General features: G+C 42.6%; 1 protein-coding gene across 2 annotated transcripts in view; it reads left to right on the forward strand.

The window, feature by feature from the left end:
• atad2b (ATPase family AAA domain containing 2B) overlaps positions 1–22,769 on the forward strand; it is a 61,493-nt gene that overhangs the window by 13,941 nt on the left and 24,783 nt on the right. For both annotated transcript variants that reach the window (XM_069714192.1, XM_069714191.1), the window contains exons 20-24: positions 4,320–4,455; positions 5,610–5,803; positions 5,896–6,055; positions 8,912–9,034; positions 12,058–12,186. In XM_069714192.1, coding sequence (XP_069570293.1) covers positions 4,320–4,455; positions 5,610–5,803; positions 5,896–6,055; positions 8,912–9,034; positions 12,058–12,186 — 742 coding nt within the window. The remainder of the gene's footprint in view (positions 1–4,319; positions 4,456–5,609; positions 5,804–5,895; positions 6,056–8,911; positions 9,035–12,057; positions 12,187–22,769) is intronic.

Below are 22,769 nucleotides of genomic sequence, written 5' to 3' on the forward strand. Positions count from 1 at the left end.
CTCAAAACGAGAGCCCTAGTGCAGCCAAGGGGTCAAAGTCAAGGTCATCTGCTCCTGCTGAGTTTTTATCTTCTTTGGCCCCATCACTGTTTTCTTGTCATTTATCCGTCTGCCCACTTTTCTCCCTGGGTATGCCTGCCCCTGCTCCTTCATCCTTCCTCTTGGATTTCTCATTCTCTTTCTGAAAGCCAAAACAGACTCCGACCTCCTGCTGTGGGTTAGCCAGTAAGGGAGGGATTGGGTTAGAAGAAGTGGAAATAGAGAAGATCGGAGGGGGAAAAAAAGACAGAAAAATGAAGAGGACGGCCCTCTCTAGTCAGGCAACAGAAGGGCTTTAATTAGGTCCAGGGGTTGGCAGCCCCATGCCTTCACCCCAGGCCACACACTCCATATCAATACTCCTGTGCAGACTGCAGTTTTTTATTTTTTTATATATGTTTCTGTCTCTGCGTGTGAGGGAGCTGCTGTTTTGGCAAGGCCTTCACCCTGGCCATGCTCCAATGCAAGAGAGAGAGCGAAAGAGAAGCTCTTGGGATGATTCTTTCTCTGTAGTTGACTCATTAGGACTCCGGCACCTGGGCTGTTGTACCCACTGAGGCCTAAACTCTTTAATATCCTCTCTAAGCTCTAGTTTGCACTTTCTTTCTTTCTTTCTTTTGTATTTGTCATTTTCAACTTGCATTTTCATCTTTGTTTCACATTATTCTTTGTTTTCTTTGAATCCTTTGTATGTGTTTGAAAGCGCCCCTTAATTCTAAGCATCACATTCAGGCTTTTTATTTCTCTAAACCCAGAATGGTGTCCTTGCTAAGGCAATAAGAATGAAAATGGAAGAATTCGCACCGCACAGACCATCAGCCTCTGTGTCACATCTGAGAGTGCTGTTCATTACATGCTAGGTGACTGGCAGAAACTGTTGGATTGGCAATTGCTGCTTTCTTCAGATTACATTTTCTTTGATTGCTGAGCACTTATTTAACATTTAGGCAGGTAAATGGGGAAAGCACATGATGGAACAAAGCTCAAGTCAACAAAGAGCGGCATGAGGCCATCAACACTGCCCTGAGGCGACGTGGGTTTTCTCCTGTGCATTCCTCTCCATTTATGTATCTTGTGCTGCCACTTTTTTAGTCAGGTTGCATACTTGTACTTGTTCATCAGTTTTTTAGAATTACATTGAAGATGCCATGTTTATTTTACTAGTTTTAAAGCTATATTAAAAAGAAAATCATCATGCCACTGCTCCCTCACTTGGCAATGAACATTTCTGAGATAGTTGTGTGTGATGATAAACAGTTGACAGAAAAATAAATCTTTTTGCTAAACTCTCACTGCTGTATTTACTACTCTTAATATCATGCCTACTTTTACTGCTGACATTTCCACTTGTTGCAAATGAAATCATACCACGCTTTAATAGATAGATTTCTTTGAAATAGGTGAAAAACTAGTTTCATGTCTAATATCACCGGCTGTAGACAAGCTTCAGTTTTCCTTTTATGTTTAAGTCTTGTGCGACTAAATGCATTTCACCAACCGTATATTTAAATAGAAGCCATGCTTTCAGCTGTAGTAGATCCAGTGCCATAACTATATACAGCGATAGTTAGATTATCTCAAGCTAGTTTGAGGTTTCTGCTAGTTTTCATACGATACTGAGATGAAACTGTTGTATGCTCAAGAAATGTTTAAACTCTGAAGAACTAAGGGGCGCATTCAGACTTCTCACCACCACTGCTGCTAGTGATTTTTCTGTAGGATGCAGGCTCTCTTTGGAAGTCTACAATGGGAACATATTGACTGTTGGTCTCACTGATGGGAGGGAATTGAATTGAATATTGCTTCATGTGGATTCATATTTAGCTGTTTTGCAGTTTGCTCATCTTATAATTGGATATATTATTTGTTAGAATTTTATCATCATAATTTTGGGGTATGGGCACTTTGACCCTGACCATGACCCTAGCATGATATTTCAAACTATTTCTGCGATTATGATAGTCATGTTAATATGACAAAATACTGAAGAATATTTTATTATTAATTTAAAGAAGATACAATTTTAACAAAAGAAAATGTTATTGTTATTTGTCAGCCTGAATATAAGAATTTGCTGTCATAATTCACTCAAAACAAACATATTACCATCGTTTGTTGTGCATGTGATCTTTTGGAAACAAACCACTTCCAAAATACTGTGAGTGAGCCAATGTTTGTTGTTGCTGTGTGTCCGTTACACACACAACATACATTTGACTGCGACATGAATTATTTAAAAAAATCCAATTAGAAACCAACAATACTGTCATAGATGATGTTATATGGCACACCCCTAATGGACATGCTGCAGTATATGGTGCTTTAAGTGATTTGGCTATCTCTGAGAGGGTTGTTTCACCCTCTGGCACGGCGAACACAGTGACAGCTGCTGTCTCAGCTCCAAACCTCAGCAGGGAACAGGCAGCATCCCTCTCTAGCCAAAACTGACACTACAGGCTCGAGTCCAACTACACAGCTTCCCTCCCTCCCTTAACAGCCATTCACTCTGCTTAGATTGACTTCCTGCTCGATGGAAGACCAGGGGAAATTGCTTGAACGTGTGATTGTAAGAGCAATATACCTGCAGTTAGAAAGAGCGCTGTAACCGTTTTTGGGATGTGTTCGAGGTATCACAGTAGTAACTGCTTCCACAGCGGGTGGAATGTGAATGTTCCCACTGCTGCTTTACTCTGAGGACATGATTATTACTGCATCAAAAAACAACGAGTGTAATAAATAACAGTGATGTCAGTGATAAGGAGCAGTGATAGGTTTTATGATGTGTCCAACATGATTTAAAGAGCTAGTTTGTTTTTATTGGGGTTGTGTGAGGTAATCTGCAGTAGTAGTAGTAGTTTGGAGAAGATATGGAGGCGAAGCATTGTGTTGTTATGGAGGTTTCACAAAATATGTGAATTTAATCGTTTAATTTAAGAACTACTCGTTCAAGCCATCAAATTTTATACTCGCTTTCAGAGATTTTTCTTCTACAGAAAAGTAATGCAGCGATATGGGAACGGTGCATCGTTCAAAACTGCTCATTTGGAGAACATGTCTGCAGTTTTGTTTTACAGTTGCTCCAGCCTGTCATCCATTCAATTCTCTCCTCTGTATCCCTCTTTTTAACAATTCGTCGACACACACATTTCTGCCATCCTCCCCTTGTGTCAACACCCCTGCAGCCTTTATGATGATGAAAATACTGAGAATCATTACCTGCTGTGTGCTACATAGATTTTGACTGACTTGAGCTCCCCTACTGTCTTCCTTGTTTTTAACTCGGTGCCTCCTTTTTTTTTTTTTACTCTCTTCTGAGGAGAGAGCGCACAATCCATAGAGAGGCTAAGAAAGGGAACAAAAGGCAGTGCAGAGAGAACAAACATGCCACGGCGAAGGGAGAGGATCGATGTGAATGACAGATGGGGTGGGGAGGGTGGGGGGTGGGGGGTATGAAGAGGAAAGTTGGTGCTTAGTCAGCAACGGGGATTCCTGTCGGGAGCTGCCTTAAGCTCTAACACAGAGCTGTGCTGGGATCTGTGAATCCCACTGCAACCGCCCATATAGATGCATACTAGAAATGAGGTTTGCTACCGCAAGACTTATACTGAATATCTGTATGCCCATACTGTATTGTCATTAATCAGATAAATATAAAGATGAAGAAAATGGTTTAAAAAGAAAACTCTACTGTAACAGCAAGGTTCAAAGTAAGTTAGATATAAGCTAAACAATGGATAGCTTTAGTATGTTTGCAGTCCGAGCAATATATGATATGATTTCTGGGTAGATGCTCAGCCTTCTTATTCTTGATGTGGATTTAGGTTTTCCCACTCAGTTAATGTTTTGACTGTAAATTTGCAGATAAATTCATATAACTGCACAGTAAAACATGTTACAGGAATCTAGTGGCATCATCTTTGCTTTATTCATCAAAGGGACATAAATACTTAAGTGTTTTATCATTTTAAGTTAATTCAACTTAAAGTCTCTAGTTTTTCTTCAGAACTTGGAAACATGCGATGTTCTTACTAGAGGTTTTTTTTGTCTTAAAAAGATGAGTTGAGCAAACTCCCTGGGTTGATTTTACATGGAGCTAAAACTAATAAATGAAAGAATCTTAGTCACAAAAGACAGAGCTACACATCCACTGGACATTTTGTAATATTCAGCCATCGAAAAGAAGAGCCTTACATTAGAAGAGGGGTCTGATTGCAAGGCTTAGAAATATGTTAGTGAATGGTCTTATTTACCAACACACTCATTCCTTTCTTCAAACACAGGTGAGAAATATATTCCAGAGGACCTACGGGGAGGTAGTAACGCTGTGCCCTCCAGGAGAAGAGGAGAAGAAAAACTTCTTCTCTAACCTGCTGCTGGTTCAAGCCACCAGACCTCCACCACACCTCAGGAATATGGGTATGTGCTCTATCTGCTTATACATCCACTTGCTGGAGGAGACAGCCATGACTCATCTCTGCTGTCTGTCCTAGAGGGCAGTGTTGTCCACGTGTACTTGTTTCTTCTGAGCGCTGTTTTCAACCGTTCCCACAATCCTTTTTGGATGCAGTGTAAGTTAGAGGAGCAGAGGTTATTTGATTGGTATGTTTGAGAGATCCTGCTCTGTGTGCACCCAATTTATATTTGCAGACCAGAATTTAGTAATTGCCGTGTTCAGAATTGATTTCATTTCACCCCAGATTGAGCAGTTGAAACATACACGTGGTGCACACTAGTGTCAGATCGCCCCCCTGTGAAACCTGTGATTCCTGGACATCTCTATCACTCACCTGCATAAAAATCAGACCCCGCCTCAATCACATCCATATCCACCTCTCCAGCTACCCCCTGCCATTACCCAATGTTCAGAGCTCCCGCAGCCCTGCATTCCAGTTCAGTGCGAGAGAACTGTCCACCCAGACTTATAAATGGAAATGGTACTGTGTTCAGCTGCCGATTTCTCATTGATGCAAGGCAGGTTTTCTCGGCTTCACTCACTCTGTGCTCTTCAGGGGTTCCTGCCTTACAAAGACAGCAGTCCGACTTCCAGCAGAGAGGCCAGTCGAAAAGCATGAAGGGAAATTGCTGTGACAGGGCCCAGCCGCGATTAAGCGTAATTAGAATCAGGGCTTGGATTGCTGCTGGGGAGTGAAGCGGCCTTAGGTGCTGTACAGTCTTCTTAACGATGTCGGCAGATGCCTTGGGCAAGCACTGGAACCCTGGGAGAGAAGGAGCGGATATCTGCTTGCCTTGCTTCATCACCCTGCCACTGGCCAGAGGCTATTCCTTGGTGTATTTCAAAATCTGTGTTTGTGAAGGAGCATAACTGCAAAAAAAAAATTTCTCCAGCCGAAATAATCTTAGAACATATTTTTCTTTCCCGGGGTAAGTTTTTTTTTTTTTTTTTTTTTTTTTTTTTTTAGGTTAAAAAAAAAAAAGGGTCAAGAATCATGCTTGAGATGGGGCTGTCTGGCTTCTCTCTTTCAAGTTGGATGGAATCTGGGTGAAAACTTAATATAGTTGGTATAGTCCTCTGTTTTTGCATCTCACTTTTCTCACATCTCTTCCAACAGAGAGGCGTCGAGAGGTGCTGCCGTTGGCAGAGGCTCCAGGCCCGAGAGTCCTGTCAGCAGAGGAACAGCATCGCCTGGCTGAACAGGAGGAGAACACATTACGGGAGCTCCGGCTCTTTCTCAGGGATGTGACCAAGCGCCTGGCCACTGACAAACGTTTTAACATCTTCAGCAAGCCGGTTGACATTGAGGAGGTGAAGAGGAATAGATTAAGGATAGATTAAGTATCTCTTTGACAAAGCTGGTTTCTGGCCTGTATTAAAATTAATTTGTGTCTGTGTGTCAGGTGTCCGACTACCTGGAGGTGATAAGGCAGCCGATGGATCTATCCACTGTCATGACAAAGATTGACACCCACAAGTATTTGACTGTCAAGGACTTCCTGATGGACATTGACCTCATCTGCAGTAATGCTTTAGAATACAATCCCGACAAGGATCCTGGAGGTGAGCATCAAAATACGTGGACATGCTCATGAATACACACACACATGCATGTAATGTATGACACCAAATGCATTTGTACACATTTCACATCCTCACCCTCCAACAGACACGTGCCACCATTAGAGTTGCCCCCTGAAATACAGAATCACATTAAGGCTCCAAGTTGTGAGTCAGGACTGTCACTGGACAGGGACCCCAAAATCGGCCTCCGCACCCACCCAAATGTACATCAGCCCTCTTAGCAGGCCACCACGAGTGTAGCTTAGATGGAGGTGGTGGGGGACACAGGGTTGGGTGGTTGGTTGTGAGGCCCAGACTAGGGGGTGTTTTTGAGAGCCTCAGTTCCTGCCGGCTGCAGCCTCCAACAGGGGAGGTTTGTGGGGGCTGACACGGGGGGGATGAGAGGGTCAGGCATCAGTGGACAGAAATATGTTGGGAGACCCTCACGGAAGTCACAGGGAGAGCAAAGGTTGGCATCACCTCTGCTGCGCGACAGATCCTCGGCAAAGGAGAGCGCTCCGCGGATTCTCTGATTACCAGATGATGAATCTTTGTATCGAACAGCCAAATCTGATTTGACCGACAAATTTGTGAGTCGGGTACAGACCTGCATTTATATCGGCACAATCACAACACCAATGTAAAAACAAATAGCCTTTTTGTACTAAGCCAGGCGAAGTAGCACAGCGCTGGCTCCTAATCAGCACACATCTTATGTCGTTACTGAGCTTCCCTTATACCTTCGGTAGGAAAGCAAAATAGTACATTTTCCCAAAAGCTGTAGAATTGATTTAACCCACAACTCACTCCTAATATTATCCCTGCAACTGCACTGAATATCTATTAAAAAAAAAAAGATAGAATTCAGATTTTTTTTTTCTAATGTTATGGCCCTTAATAAATAAGTCAGCATTTTACTGTCTAAGTAGATGTGACAGTGTGTTTCTGTAGTTATCGTTGTGTTCCATTAGACCACCACATTGCAACTTAAAACTAATTCGATTTCGCACTAAGTGACTTATGAAGATGGCTTCAAGGTAGTAAAATTACAAAACTTTAAGATGGTTTTCTGCAACTTGGAAATTCAAATGAAGTGCGGTGCATACAGCCCCCTCTGAAAATAGCATTTCCACAGTGTAATTCACACTCTGTAGCTGTGGAAAGCTGTGTATGCATAACAATTTAATTGCGTCTCTTGCAACTGGAACCGTTCTTTACCCAATCTTCGTTCCCATCTCCGCACCTCGTCGAAACTTCTAATGTGAAGAGCTATGTATACAGTGTGTGTCCATTTAGCAATTAACATGAGAAAAAGGAATAAAGTCTGCAAGAGCTTGCTGGAAAGAAAAAAAGTGCTACTAGATTCCTCAACATGATGTATACAGTAGGCCTGCTTCAGAACATTCAATGAATACGATGATTTTAATTTATGCCTTGTGTGTTTAGCTGCTTCGGTTCCCCCTGCAGGAATCGAGCTGCCTGATACTAATGGGAAGCAATTCTCTGCCCAAATGAATAAATCATATCTCTGTCTTTGCTGGCCAGTGCCTGGGTCATTTGTTGGAATGCAGGGTCTACAAATGATACACTAAAGGGGAAAAAAAAGCAATTAAGCAGTTTAATAAAGAAGACTAACGAAGCCTCTTGCCTACTAGTCCAGCGAATGGCTCTGGGAATATGGCCCGCACCCTGTACAATTACGCTGCTGGGGAAGTTCTCAAAGTGCTGGGAAATAACCTCATTATCCCTCAGTGGTCTGTTTCTCCTTGTCCTTCACGCCAACTTTATCGCTAAGTCCTTCCATGTGCAGTCATGTCGCCTCCCTTGTCTTTTACCTCGCCACCTTGCTAAATAATTACTTTATGTTAAAAAGGGTGATATCTCTGTGATCCACAATGCGGATCAGTGTCAAAAATACTTGCTTGAGGGAAATGGCGATAACAACCCTTTAACTATGAAAGAAGGCGTAAGCAACAGCGCTGTATGTCAGTGTGCTCTTGTCTGCTTTAGATGCGGCGGTTAGGCAGGGCCCCATAAGGCTGCTGATGAGCTCTCGGCATTCCCGCCTGGCCTTTCACACCTCTTCCACTGACGGGCATTTTTGCCCTTACAGAGCACGTGCATGTACACACACTCTGCTCTATCTGTAGAGCAGCGCGGGCACACACCCAAATTGCCTCCATTGCAATTAAGTAGCCATCTTCCAATTAGACAAAGAAAGCTGGCAGATTGTGACCCCTCCGCCACTCTATGCCTGAACTGTTCTGCCGCTGCCTGCCGTAATGAGAGGCGGCCTGTTTACAGTGGCTCTGCTTTTACCCTGCATCTTTATTTTCCCTCTACGGATGCGGGAGTGGGAGGGCGGGGGGGGGGGGAATTTAATGATGTCGTGGTACATCTAAAGGGAAAGAGGTGGAAGGAGTATGAAACATAACGAGTGTGTATTTTCAAAGACGGCATGTATTGTATACGTGCCTGTGTGCGCATGTGTGCGCCCACCTATTGTCTTAAATGTGTGAAGTGGTGCTCTTTCATGCATGTCTGTGTTCTGCCTGCCAACATTTCTCACCAAAGCCAGCTCTTTCCTTTTATTAATACTGTGGGAAAATGCTACAGTCCCCTTTCTCACAGATACAGTGGACGGCTCGCTATTGAGTCTTTGCCTTACATGCATGATGGGGTGTGGATGGTGTTGATGGCTTGGAAGAAAAGTAACACATATTTTAAAATGCCGTGGCAGAGATGCTGGTAGATGTCCGTGTTACATACAGGGCAATGCCCTTGGAATATACGTGCACGCACGTTTTGTGTCTCGTGACTTTAGCGTTCATGTTTCACTGTCTCCTCCCTCCTCAGACAAGGTGATCAGGCACCGAGCATGCAGCTTAAAGGACACAGCCCATGCTATATTTGCCGCCGAGCTGGACCCCGAGTTCGACCGCATGTGCGAAGACATCAAGGAGGCGCGCAGAAAGAGGGGTAAGAACTCCATTTTAACAAAGTAGAGCAAGATGAAAACAAGGAAAACATTCGCATTTCCAAACATCCTAAATCAGCACTTAGCTGCTTATTAAAAAGCTCATTTTGCAAGTTGGTAAACTTATAACTCATACTTGATAAATAGCTGTTATTTTATCTGCACGGCTAATTCCTATAAAGGGATGGTCTTCATTATATTCAGCAGACCTCTAACACCACTGAAAAGTCTAATTTGTTTATCTAAATACGTAGATATTTTGGGAGAACACTCACTCGGATGAATAATGGACCTGAGCCAGTCCACGTTGGCTGTGTAGTTCCCAGCCTGCCCGCTCTCACCGTCTCATTTTTGTGGAAAGTCTTTGATAGATTGTTTCAGAGAATATAAACTCGCTTTTAGGTGGGGGGGGGGGACCTCTGTAGGGTAGCCCTGTAGTGTTTGATACTGTCAGTGCAGAGTATGTGGCACAGAAAGGAGTGATGCCTGAGGCTCCATTGTCTCAGACGGTACCTTCTGTGCTAGCTGTCTGCCTGATGCTCCGTGTTCGTACGCTCACCAAACACCCCCAAGCAAAGCCGGGTGGACGGAGGTTAAATCTAAATTAGGCTTATGCACACAGAAGCACACATGCAGTGTAGTGAACTGATACACTTAAGATAAGTATTGTTTTTTTATGGAACTTGTCAAATATTAAAGGTGTATAATTATATGCAAATAATCCTGTTGCTTTGCTTGCACACATGGGAAAGGCTAATTAGCACATCTCTTTACATGCCCATGTTACAGTGCTCTCTGTTACCCATACAAGTAGCCACTAAAGATTATTTGTACATTTTTTTTGTCCAAAAAAACAACATGTCTGAGAGCATGTGCAAGCAGATGAGATGCCATTTGGATATTCAACAGGATTTATAGTACATCATACCCACTACACTATTTATCTCTCAATACACTTTAAGATTTGTTTTATTTATTTGATGAGCTTCTGGAAACAAAACTGTTTTCATACATCAAAAGCACAATTTTATCATCAGCCTCATTCATTCCCCAATAAATATTCTGTCTTTACCATTCAAGGTGATGTTGCTGACACTCAAGCCTCCGTTCCTGTTCTCACCCATTCTGTGTGCTTTTTGGATATACTTTTAGAAATGATTATGGCTACCACCACAAAGCCGATGAGTTGAATAAAATGTCGGAGACCCCTCGATCGATTGAGATTCTTCAAGATGAGTCTTTTTTTCTTTTTTTTTTCCCCTTTTACTGTTATTTAAGGGTGAGGGTTATTTTACACACAACTTTGAACATCGGCATTGAACCCCGCCTCCCTCTGGAGGAGGGAGAGGAGTTGGGGATGAGCAACGCACAGAGCCGACCAGGGCGAAGCTGCTGCGCCGCTGAGTTTAAAGTTCAGTGTTTCAGGCATGGACCGGGTGTTGCTGGATGTTGACGCCGCACTGGCCTCCGTGCGCACCCGTTATCATGTTGGTCTGCTGTCGGAGGCGGCCGCTTGGAGTGCTTTGCTTCGGTGGAGGTGGTTGGGGACACAGGCTTGTCCGATCGGGAGCGAGACCCAGATTAGTGCACGCTTTTGACTGTTACACCAGTCTCGCAAAGGCAATATCTGGTGCCGTCCGGTTGACGCCTCCACCATGGGGGGGGGGGTCTGCTGGTGTGAACAGGGGCAACAAGAGGCCCAGGTGGCGGCAGAGTCGTGCACCACCTGTATGGAAGTCCACGAGAGAGCGACGGAGGGCGACGGGTCGAGCCCTTCCTAAGCCAGAGGAAGGGGGGAAGCCGATGGCCAAGCAACACCTCTGTTGTACGCTGCCCAAAAAGGACCAGACGTTAGACCCTCTGCGTTCCGAAGACAAAGAAGAGTGCGCTGCCAATTTTCTGATTTACATAATCTGTATGACAAAAAGCAAAAAAAAGGAACGAATTAGTGTTTGGCAATGTCTCCCAAACCGGCATGTGATGATAATGGGATGGTGGTTGCCACGTCCCGTGTGAGTCTGCCGAGCGCAGCTGAACCCGTCTGTACTGAACCGTAATCAAGATGTCGGGCTCACATCGTGATAGCTGCCAGCCATTGATAATGGCATCATCCATCAGCCCAATCCTACAACGGATAAGTGAATCTTTATATTGAACAGACAAATCAGATTCCCTTGACAAAACTCTAGTCAGGTCGGGCACAGCCTTAGAAATGTTGAACAACAGCAGTATATTGAGGGTTTGCACGAGAAGACCTTTCTCTTTTAGAACATGACCTACTGTATACACCGAGGGCCTATTGACATCTGACTCAAACCTATGAAGCCTGAGTTTTCCATGTCAAACAGGAAACCGATCAAAGAAAGCAATTTTCACATGTTGCCCTGTTGCTTTTGATTTCCTCTTTTTGCAACTAAAAGCACAGGATGCTAAATGAATATTGCAGGAGCAGAAGTCAAGTACCTGAGAGGAAGAATACAGCAGCGTAAATATTTCATCTTCCAGTCAAGGTCCTGCTATAAAGCTATCAATTAGCCCAGCGCTGCATGATGTCCGATTGCAGCAGGACTCATCTGGGGGGATTTTTCTCCCCCGTGACGAGATGAAAGGAGCTGTGATAAATTTGGCTGAAAACTTAAATATCACTTGATGTCAGAGTTGAAATGTCTCATTTTTCAGGGGTTTGCATGTCTCCACGCTCCAGTTCGGCTTTTCATTCCTGTCACACTCAAGCTGCGAGCGAAACATGTAACCATTGCAAATGTGATCTTTGTAGTTTTTATATTAATATCGGGGCTGAGTGACATGCAGCTGTACCTCGCAAGGCATATCACAAGCCTTTGGTCATCTTTGTCTGTCAGATCACATCTTTTTCAGTGTGTTTCCTTGTCGTTATGTGTTTTACACACCACATCCCCACTGACACTCTACACTGCCAGCAGTGTTTCAGAGGTGTTTTCACAGTTACACACAGCACAAAGAGTATTGTCTGTTGTCAATAACTGATCCTCTGTGGCCACCGCAGACTTCCAGACACCAGCTCAGCTGACGGCAGCTCCGGGTACCGTGGCAACCAGGAAGCACCACAGTGCAGGAGAGGAGCAGGCAAGGAGCAGCATTCAGGGCGAGGCCACTGACAGACAGTGCACCACTAGTGAGTATTCAAATTGTCTTTCAGGCCGCACAGACTCAGTGCAACACCACTTGAACAGGGTGACTGACGAAATCTACAGCGATCATACCTCCCTCCATCTTTCATACCACACACACACCTTGCATGAGATACACACCTCTCAAACAAATGCAGAACAACTCAAACTCAAACTCAAAACTTTGACTCTTTCTCACTCACCTTGTTTTTTTTTAATGTTTCTGGCACACCAGCAAGCAGCTGTGTTATATTACAGCAGTACACCAGATGTATGTGATGCCACACACCACACACCTGCCTGCTCACACACACATACACGCAGATACATTTCTCAGCGGTGGAGAAGCAACACAGTGAGCAGCCTCATTAGCAAGGCTGCTCTCTCCTAACTACTCAGAACATGACCACGCCGCCACAGAGCAATTACATGCCCACCTGTGGCAAACGGCAAGTGCCTAAGGGTGAAGGGAGGGCCGGGAATGGGCAGGGGGCCGACTAATGAGGCTGTTACCTGAACAAATCAGAGGTAAGCAGATTTTGCATGTAATCTCATAAAAGAAATGCCCTCTAGCTTTCACCTGGACAAAATATGGAGGGTGAGATGAGTTAGCAGAGACGTTCCCAACAGTCAGGAGATGTACAGAATCCAAGACATAAAAAGGTGTAATATAGAGAAATATCCTCAGACTGAAAAAAAAAAAAGAGAAAACTATCAAAACTCTTTTCATTATCAATCCAACTGACAGTTGAATCTTTCTCTTCATAAAACCACTTTATTTGACTTTATGGAAAAGAAGTTACAGAAACAAATTTTGTGATGGAAGCTGTCGGCCTTAAATTAAAATGGCCTTTTTGTTGCAGGCAAATTTCTGTGTCCAAGTAGTACAACAGTCCGCCACTAGGTGGTGCTTGTCTCTCATGAGAGTGTTTCTAATGGAACCCTGCTGTGCAGGAAAACCATTTCTTCTCCAGAGGAGATGGTGCTCTCTTCAGAGAGGAGGGCCCACTAGAAGAACTGCGTTGGACTCCATGTCAGGCCACAGTACCTTGTCCTGGTCAGCCTCTAAAAAACTGTTCTATAGTATGTAAGAAATATGTAGACAAAATACATTTTTAATCCCCCAAAGTCAAGTGTAAATTAACAAAGCTTCAACATCACACCCATACCAGTTTACAAGATTTTTTTTAATTTTATTTTTTTTACTTGATGGCTGGAGATATACATTTTTTTTTTCAATAATACATCAATAATACATTAAGTGCTGGAGATGTAGCTCCAGCACTTAATGTATTATTGAAATATGTAATATCTTCTATATCTCCAGCCCTCAAGTAAAAAAAAAAAAAAACCAAGATTATATATTGCAATTGTACATGAGTCATTAATTACAACCTAAACTGCTATATGGCTGATTCCACATCAGTGATTCACTGCCTTTTTTTTTTTTTCATTGTGTCACATGATATTATACAGATGTACTTGATAAACTCATACTTTGGTGTATATTATCAGGTTATATCAATTAGGGCTGCAACTAACAGTTTTTAATTGATAAATAATCCATACTCTTTAATGGCATATCTGTGACAGTGAGACAAATGAAAACAAAGTAAGAAAAGGGTGTTATTAATTAATCCACACACACACCTCTTGTCTTTTTCTTTAAGGGTGACAGTCAACAGTGTATTCTACTTTTAGCTGCAGTCTTTATCTACAAAGCCAAATGTCACAGATGCGGACCACCAATTTAGAAGCTCTTGGGAGAGCTGTTATCAGCCTCCACCAGAGGCTTAATTAATTAGGCTAACTTGGGTGATTAATTTGTGACATTGGCTGCCTGTTCTCACCTGGAGCACCTCAGCAAGGCAGCCATTAGGCTAATTGATCAGAGTCAGTTATGTCGTGAGATATGACACGACCCAGGCACAACACAGGCACAGTTCATGTGGCGGAGGAGATGCAGATCCCCGTACTAATACTGAGCAAGTAAACTGAAATTGCACCCACTGCAGCCAGGTTATTCTGGGGTTGTTGGCTTTTCCCATTACTTGTGCGGAAGGTCAGGACAGTTGAAGGTTAAAGTTATCCTCGATCATTACCTGCAGGGGGGGAGCCTATCTGGAGCTGTTTTGGTATCTGCTGCTCTATGGGGCTTTTATCTGGGCCACCTCTCTTCCTGCTCCTTCCATCCCTCTTCCCCGTTTGCCTGGAGCTGAAAATTGCTTGTGACATTCAGATATAACGGAGTGGTGACGGGGATGAGATGCACTCTTTGGAACCATGGAGAAAGTTATGTGCAAGGCTTTTTGAGGGCTCGGGGTGTTTCTGAATCAGGTGTTAAAAGCAGTGGGTAAGCCCAGTTGTTTGGATGTGGATGCCCCTGCTGGGTAGCTCAGCGTTTAGTAATATGGGGAAACCATGCTGCTGTTAATGCACAAGAAAAGGAGGGGTTATGTGGTTTCCATTAACCTGCACGGATAGCTCTGTCATCGTGTCTCCTTCCTTCTTTCCCCTCCCCCCCTCTCCTGCCACTCCCTCGCCAGAGCAAAAGAAGACCCAAAGCCCATTACCTGGGCCACAAAGCCCGGGTTCATCCGTAGTGCATCACCACATGGACCTAGTTCATAGAGAGTGTCTTCCTTTCATTCATAATTAAGTCCTCTCCGTTTTCTCATTCACTGATGACGTTTTTCAAGCTAAATCAGCTGAGCCTTTTTTTCTGTTAACTCTCAGGAGGCAAAATCTACAATATGTTGATCTGTTGCTTAACCAGAGATACATTTTTTGATTATTCTCTTCTCATACTCAGACTTAAGTGGTATGCTGTTTTTCCACTTAAAAAAACAAAACCTTCCTCAGTGTTTTTTTTTTTTCTCTGGTGTGGTTCACCAGTGTTTTTCCATTGGAGGATTGTCCTTATTCAACTGTTGAACTGTTTGTGGAACAAAAGAATAATGGTGCATAATGTGTCCTCAACATAATGTGTCCTCAACATCACTCAGTAGCATGGCCAAGGCAACAGCCCCCTCTCCCCCCACACACACACACACACACACACACACACACACACACACACACACACACACACACACACACACACACACACACACACACACACACACACACACACACACACACACACACACACACACACACACACACACACACACACACACCCTCACACACGCACACAGACAGACCTGTCCTCATCCTTGGTGTCAATCCATCATAAGACCTTGATGGGATATTTAAAGTCATAATAAACACCCCATTTACCTCCAGCTGAAGTAGTTACTGCATAAAAGAGTGGCCTGGGTTTTGTTTTGCTCAGGACAAAAGGACGACAGGCACACAGCTCGGGATGTGCTGTGATGTCACAGGAAAGTGTCAAAGGAAATAGGTTAATAGGAAGGCAATTTTTTTCATTCGGGAAACGCAAAGGTGACAATTGTATTGACTTGATTTTCTCATTTGTGCCTCTTCTGTTTACATGGTTGTGGGACCTTGTGCACCTACAAATGAAGACATTTTCCCTTGAAGCGCATGTGTTTTGCATGCTAGCAGACGTCTATATTATTTCTCTTTGTTTAACCTGCAGCAGCTACAAGCCAGTCGTTGGCATTGTTGCATTTGTAAAGTTTCAAATAAAACATTTCCATGAAAATTTACTTACATAAATGGCATGTGTACACAAGATTGACCAATTAACATGAAGGCAAACAAATGCAGAAAAAAAACCATTCTCAGCCTTTATAACACACCACCAAGGTACACTCAAGCACCGTTTGTCAAGGCACTTGGCAGACAGGTTGTTCAAAGCTTCTTGGAGAGCTCGCCACAGTTCTGTGGATTTAGGCTGTCTCAGTTGCTTCTGATGTAATCCTCCCAGACGGACTTGATGAAGCAGAGATCAAGGCTCTGTGGGTGCCATCCCATCTGCTGTGAGACTCCTTGTTCTTGGTGCTGAAGATGGTTCGTTATGGGTGTGGCAGTATGTTTGTCGTTGATGTCTTGACGCAGACTGAATTTGGGATCCACCCCTTGACTCCCTGATGATATTGCAAGATAAGATAAAATGTCTAAAACTTGTGCACACCACTGCTTGGTATTTGCTTTAATAGATTCCTGTATTCAAATTGGATAGTTTATGTTCAGTAATGTCAGTGGAGATGATGAATCATCATGTTCTGTGGATGCAATATTTTCTCGGCTTCTTCAGGACCAAAGTTTGAACGTAGTGGCCAACAACAGAAAACAAAGCATCTTGGCTGAAGTTGAGATGGTGTTGCTGCTACTATTAGTCATTAGAACTGGACATCCATTCTCCACAAGCTGCTGCTCGGATACCGTTCAAAAGCAACCTTGAGTTGCAAACTCTGACACCCTGTGGCGCTCAATAATAAAATCCATGCAAAGCCCTGAGCATAAGCTGCCATTTTGTGGGCACAGATGCCTGTTGGATCATTGTGGCACCAAGCGTGAAATGAATGTAAAATCATCCGTGATGCCTTCTTGTTTCCATTTATTGTTTTGGGGGGAGGGGGTGTGTGCAGATGAGCTGACATCAGTGCGAGTGTCTCTGAAGAGTCGCTCTGTGTATGTGGATCTTTTCACTCGCAACATACTGTATCACCATGCTGCGTGCTAAGTGTGCACAATTTATAAGGTTGGGTGATGATCCTCTTCACGGGGTTTTAATGTCTGTTTTTTATTGCTATGCAATGCAGATAACCATATATATTATTGTAAACAGCTTATGTTTCTGGCTGAAAGAAATGAGCCTGGAGAGTTGCAGTGGAATGATTGAGCGTCGCTGCTCGGTGCCTCTGTGCATGCCCAATGACTACGAGCTGTGCTGCCTAAGGATGTTAGAAAGGTGATGGGAAGGGAGAGAGAGAATGAGTGAGGGCAGGAAGCTTTTCAGTGCTGGACAGAAAGTGTTATAATGCTGACAGTGCTCAATTATGATAAAGGGTTATTGCCTTTTCAGAAGCTGGGCTTAGTGTTACACAGACAGATTAGGCCGACGGTGAGCATGTCAAATACTGCCATTGCCGAGGTGTCCATGTTGCAGAGTGTTTTTGTAATTTCTTATTTGACGCCGCTTTTTTTTTTTTTTTTTCCTTCTTCTGATGTCAAATCTTTGTGAAACTCAACAGCTTTCGCACAAACGGTGACATTTCTGCTGACAGACTGTTTTATCAAATGGGGGCAAAACCTCAAATGACACACTCTTTGTTTTGATGTTTTGTTTTGTTTCTCTGAATATCTCCCCATCATTCAGAGGCCTCTGCAGGTAACAGCCAGGTTTGGAGTTGCACAAATAGATTGCCTCACCTGCCATTCCAATTAAAGTGGATCTGGAGGTGGACTTTCTGTGATATAGGGGCGTCTTCTTTTCACTCTGTGTCTCTCCAACTAAATAGCAACCCAACATCTCGGCATTTTGTCTGCACTGCTGCAGACTGAAAATTCTAAAAGGCCTCCTGGGCCTCCACTTGTTGTTTTTACCATAGTGCTGTCGATTAGTCAATTTCAGTAAACATCAGAAGCTAGTAAACGTCAAGCAGCCTAATGGGGTGCACTCCCTCCCTCTCTCTCTGCCTGGTTCTGATAAGTTGTAATTGACTGGAACAATTGCACAAACATGATGCATTAGGGCTTGATTAGCTGGGATGACTTATGGATTTGTTGGTGAGACCCAAATTGTCTTTTGGACTTTATGCACTATTCAAACTCGGCTTGATGGAAAGTGAAGTAGAATCTGTTTTCCCATTAAGATCCACCTTTTTATTATGCGGCCACCTTGTGCTCATTATGCTTTGAGGGCAGTGATGTTTTGAAGATTCAGCTACTGGTTTTCTAATTTAAAATACATAACCTTGTATTACCCTGAATTACATAGAGCGCCTGTATTCTCTTACATTTTTGAATAGATTTTTTTGTATATACATTTTTTTGTCTTTGTGTGTTTAGTGTGCTTCAGAAATTTTCACTTGAGTAGTATTGGTCCTTTGTTTTTAGTTCTCATTGGTGGTTATACGCACACCACTGAAAACTAAATAGTCTGTGGTGCAGTTGAACTTTCCCAAACACAAACTCATCTATCCACGCTCGCTCAGCGGACCCATTAAGGGACGAGTCACATTAGACCACCATAATAATAGGAATGTGCACCGATAGGGTTTTTAATCACATCAAACTACTCCAAGAAACGCACTCATCCAAGCTAACCATCGCATCTCCATTCGACCCAGAGAGGAAACAAGTTTTATCTCAACGTAGCTGCTCCTTTCCAGCTAACAACTCATTAAAAGGGAAGGCCAGTTGTGTAACTCATCAGCTCTCCACTGCCCGAGTCAGACCTGCTCATTATGTATCCAACCCTCTTATCTCTGGCATGTTGGTTACTAATGCGCCCATATTTAAATCAAGGCTCAATAAAGTTGAATTGAGTACATAAAATAGTAACTGAGTTACAATGGGCCAGGTTACATGTAGTATTACATGACATGGTTGTAGTCTTTATAGAATTTCCCCTGTTAAAAAAGGTTACCAAAAATACAACCACTAACTTGAAATGATCAATAGATTATCATAAATGAAGCATTTTAATAGTGCTGGTAAAAATGAATCAGAATCCTCTTTTTATATTCTCTATATTTTGACGTGCGTTCTTTCAGTGACATTGCAAAGAGTTGTTGAACAGTGTAATAGAAATTTCCCAACCTGAAAAATAATGTCACATTCTACTTAAGAGTAAATGTAAATTGTATGAATTTAAAGATTTAATTTATCAACAGCCACAACAACAACAACAACACAATTGATTTTCCGCAGCGTGAACTTGATATCAGCTTCTTTCTCACTCGGAATGATAGTTTTGAGTTTCTGCTCAGAAATGAATTATTTGCCCTCCTTTCCGGTTCTCATGTGTGAGCACAGGAGTCTGTCTCATATACAGGAGTAATCTGCAAATGCAACTCAGAATAATTCCTTGATGCTCCTCATGAAACAGGATTCCATTATTTCAGCTATTAAGTAATGTAGTGGCGGAAAATGTCCTGAGAACGTTAGATTTGTGATTAGAAGACTTCCTCGAGGATGGAGTACAACTGGATCATGTGAAGAAGCAGACGTTTGTTTAGTATTATCCCTGAGGTGCAGATGATCACTCGGACTCAGATTGATAAAGTTCATAAAAAGTTAATGACTCTTAAAAAGAGAACCTGGTCCAGAGGGCTGTCCATGTCGAGCAGCCCTCTGTAATCGCTTTGTAAACACTGTTTAATTTGACATCCCTTTCTGCCGAGTCCTATTATCATACAGCTGTGACAACCTGAATCCCTTAACAGACTCACAGGGTATCTAATTGGTGTCTAATCTAATCAATTTAGCATGTGTAAGAGTTCTAACACAGTACAATGGCCATCCTTCACAGTGAATGTGATATGCCTTCTGATTTTGTCAGACAGTCAGCAGAGTGGAAGCATCGCAGAAACATATCTAACAAATAAGCTTCCATATAAGACCTGTGAGTTTCATAATTAGTTATTTTAATTTGGTTGTTTTAGTTGTTAAATAAATGTCAAACCGGAGGCTGCATCAGATTCACCGCTACTAAATCTTGCAAGGTGAGGATGGAAGAAAACTGAATGCTGCCTAAATAAAAATGGTTTTGCAGACCACAAGTACAAACTGCATTTGGCATTTAAGATCAAATTTCCAACATTTGACAAAACATTTTTTTCACCATACAATTTTTAACATATGGAAGCTCTAGTTATTATCAGTCTATTACAGCACGTGCATTCAAATTTAATAAAACTGCTGCTTCCCAAAGGCTGGAAGGTTAAATTATGAATTATAGTTTTGGTGAAGATGTGTTTATCCGCCTTGTACATTAAGACCGATCTCAAGAGCCTGTTGTAAAATCCCCACTTTGTTCACCCCAGAATTTCATTTTCCACAGTAGCGAGCTGTTAACATTGTCATTCTTGTCAGAAGGCTCTTACCAGGTGCATGGCCATATTTTCTCCCCTCCACGAGGAGCGTGATAACTCACACATCAGTCAAAATGAGCCAACCGGTGCAGATTATACCCTTCCAACATGTGTGTATGCATGTTTTTGCAAGGTGGGGGGGGGGGGGGGTGACGGACATAGACATGGACCTTTTTCCCCAGAAGGCTTTTATGCCCTTGCTTTGTATGTACGTGTGCGCATAGGCTGACATCTTCAACAGTTCTCAGAGCTGCTGGTGCATTAGGGCATATCTGTCTTCTGTGAAGAGGACACCACAGACACCGTCATTCCACCGGCCATTTACTGAGCAGCAGAGAGGAGAAGGACAGAAAAAGATGTCCGCACATCCTTTTTCTTGTGACTGGGTTTCCTTTTTGTACTTGTATTGATATGCAGTAAAATACATGGTCAAACTTTCGGTCCGTGTAACAAGGTTTGACAGTCGTACCGTGTATTTACATGTGATATTTTATTGGCTTTGAAATATATCGATTTGTTGGCGTTTCAAAAAGCAGATGGGGACTTTTTTAATCTCCTTATTAAAGTCAGTGTTTTCTGTATTTGGCTTTGAAATTAAGTCTCCATTATTACGTTCCGGCTGACTCTCGTCTTACATGACAAGACTTGCAGATGGAGTTGCAATGGGTGTGAACAAGAGATGGCTAAGCAGCATTACGACTTAATGAAATAAGTCTTTTGCAGCTGGGAGATATTTGGTGCTGGTGGTAGCATTATGGAGGCTCACTGTCACTGTGATGTTGCCAGGCAACCAGCGGAGACTCCCTAAAGTGAGTGGCCTTTCCAACAAAAGAGTTTCTACCTTCCCATAAAGGAAGTTTGAACACATTGTTTCCTTATGGCAGAGGCAGGCTAACTGTGCATCCCCACTGCTACTGTCATAAACAAACCCTTTCCTGCCTCTAGCTATATATTTAGGTGCAGATGGGAGAGTGGTATTGATCTTCTCGTCTGACTCTTGGCAATAAAACAAATTATTTCCCAAAACGTCGAACCGTTGCATTAAACCAAGCATAGTGGTGTGGCCGCGTAGGACTTCATATGAGGAGAAAGAGACAGCGGGGTGTGTGAAGGAGGGAAATTGAGGAAGGTAGTGACACAGCAATCGAGGGAAGTGACTGATCTTCTTAATTTCAAGAAGCAAGGATGGGATCATTTATTGATCTGGACATTTCATTAAGTGTCAGTGCAAAGTGTCACATGAGGTGACAAACAGCTGTCTCGCTCTGATGACCTAAAGACCCTGAGGCCCTGTGTCACCATGACAGCCTTTCTGTCTCCCTCTGTGTCTCCTGCACTGTTTCTCATGTTGTCTCCTATTTGGTTTTCCCTCCGCCTTTTGCATATATTCATGCTGCTCAGTAGCTTTTCTCAGTTTGGAGTGACTGGGGAAAAAAAAACATCAGACTTGCAACCAACATCTGCACATATTTAAAACTATTTTATTTAAGATGCTTTTCTGTATACTCCGTGGTGATTCCTGCACGATTGATGAAATCACTGCTGTGATACCGAGACTGAGAACTAAATTAAGTGCTGGCGTGATTCGCAGATGCAGATGCAGGTGCAGTTGACTCAACTGTCGTTACATATACTCAGGGTCCTTGTGGACACAAACAGTGGAGGAAAATTACATGGTGTTTCCCTCGTAGCTACATAGGTGTGGATATAATTTGGGGTTACTCGTATATCATGAAAGCCATGGGTAGAAAATTTTGTTTTGATGGTGCATTCAAATTAATACGTGACTGAATTTGAACTCTCAGCTGACGAGAAGCTATTTGACATTCAGCTGGGCTTGACGTACTCTTTAGTTCCCTTCCATCTATGCTTTGAATCTATATGTAGAATAGTATTGTTGTCTTAACACAGCGAAAGCATCACATAAGAACAATTATTTGTAATTTTTAAAAGGATGCTTCTCTTGACCTATTTTTAACATGTCCTAATGTATTTTTCCGTTTCTTTTTATGTACACCTTTGTAAAGACAAAATTTAAATAATTAATTTAAAGTTATCTGAAAGCATTGAATTGGAATTTGTTCAGCAGTCACGGCAGTGGCTATACAGCCTTTGTATCATGTTAATTACAGCTCAGTTAAATGATTCAGAAATGGCTGCAATCCCCTGGGAGGGATACATTTGGGAAAATACAGCTTTCAAGAATAAGTTCTTGTTGCTTAAGCTTAGAACAGCTTGGTTGAATTAGAGTTACAATTTAGATCCTTTACAATTCGTACAATAAAAGAGGAGAGACAAAGAGACTTTAAAGCCCTTTATTTTTGATTATTTAATGATAATTTCCGCTTGTTGTCGGCTGTTTGATGTTGCTAATAAGCCACACACATGCGCTAGATACTGATGAACCCCAAATGCAAAGTGACTACTTTCAACTACTTTTGTACACATGTAGAAACATGTCTGTTATTTGCTAAAATAAGTATTTCCTATGAACTGATGCACAGTATGTCTGCTGATATAAACAGGTTATGACAGGTATTCCCTTTTTATGTCAGTGCAGCTGGTCTGCGCCACATAGACAA

The sequence above is a fragment of the Brachyistius frenatus genome, unplaced genomic scaffold (assembly GCF_029030835.1).
Source record: "Brachyistius frenatus isolate BFR_SWC_R1_liver_20210118 unplaced genomic scaffold, ASM2903083v1 Contig_128, whole genome shotgun sequence".
NCBI lineage: Eukaryota > Metazoa > Chordata > Actinopteri > Embiotocidae > Brachyistius > Brachyistius frenatus.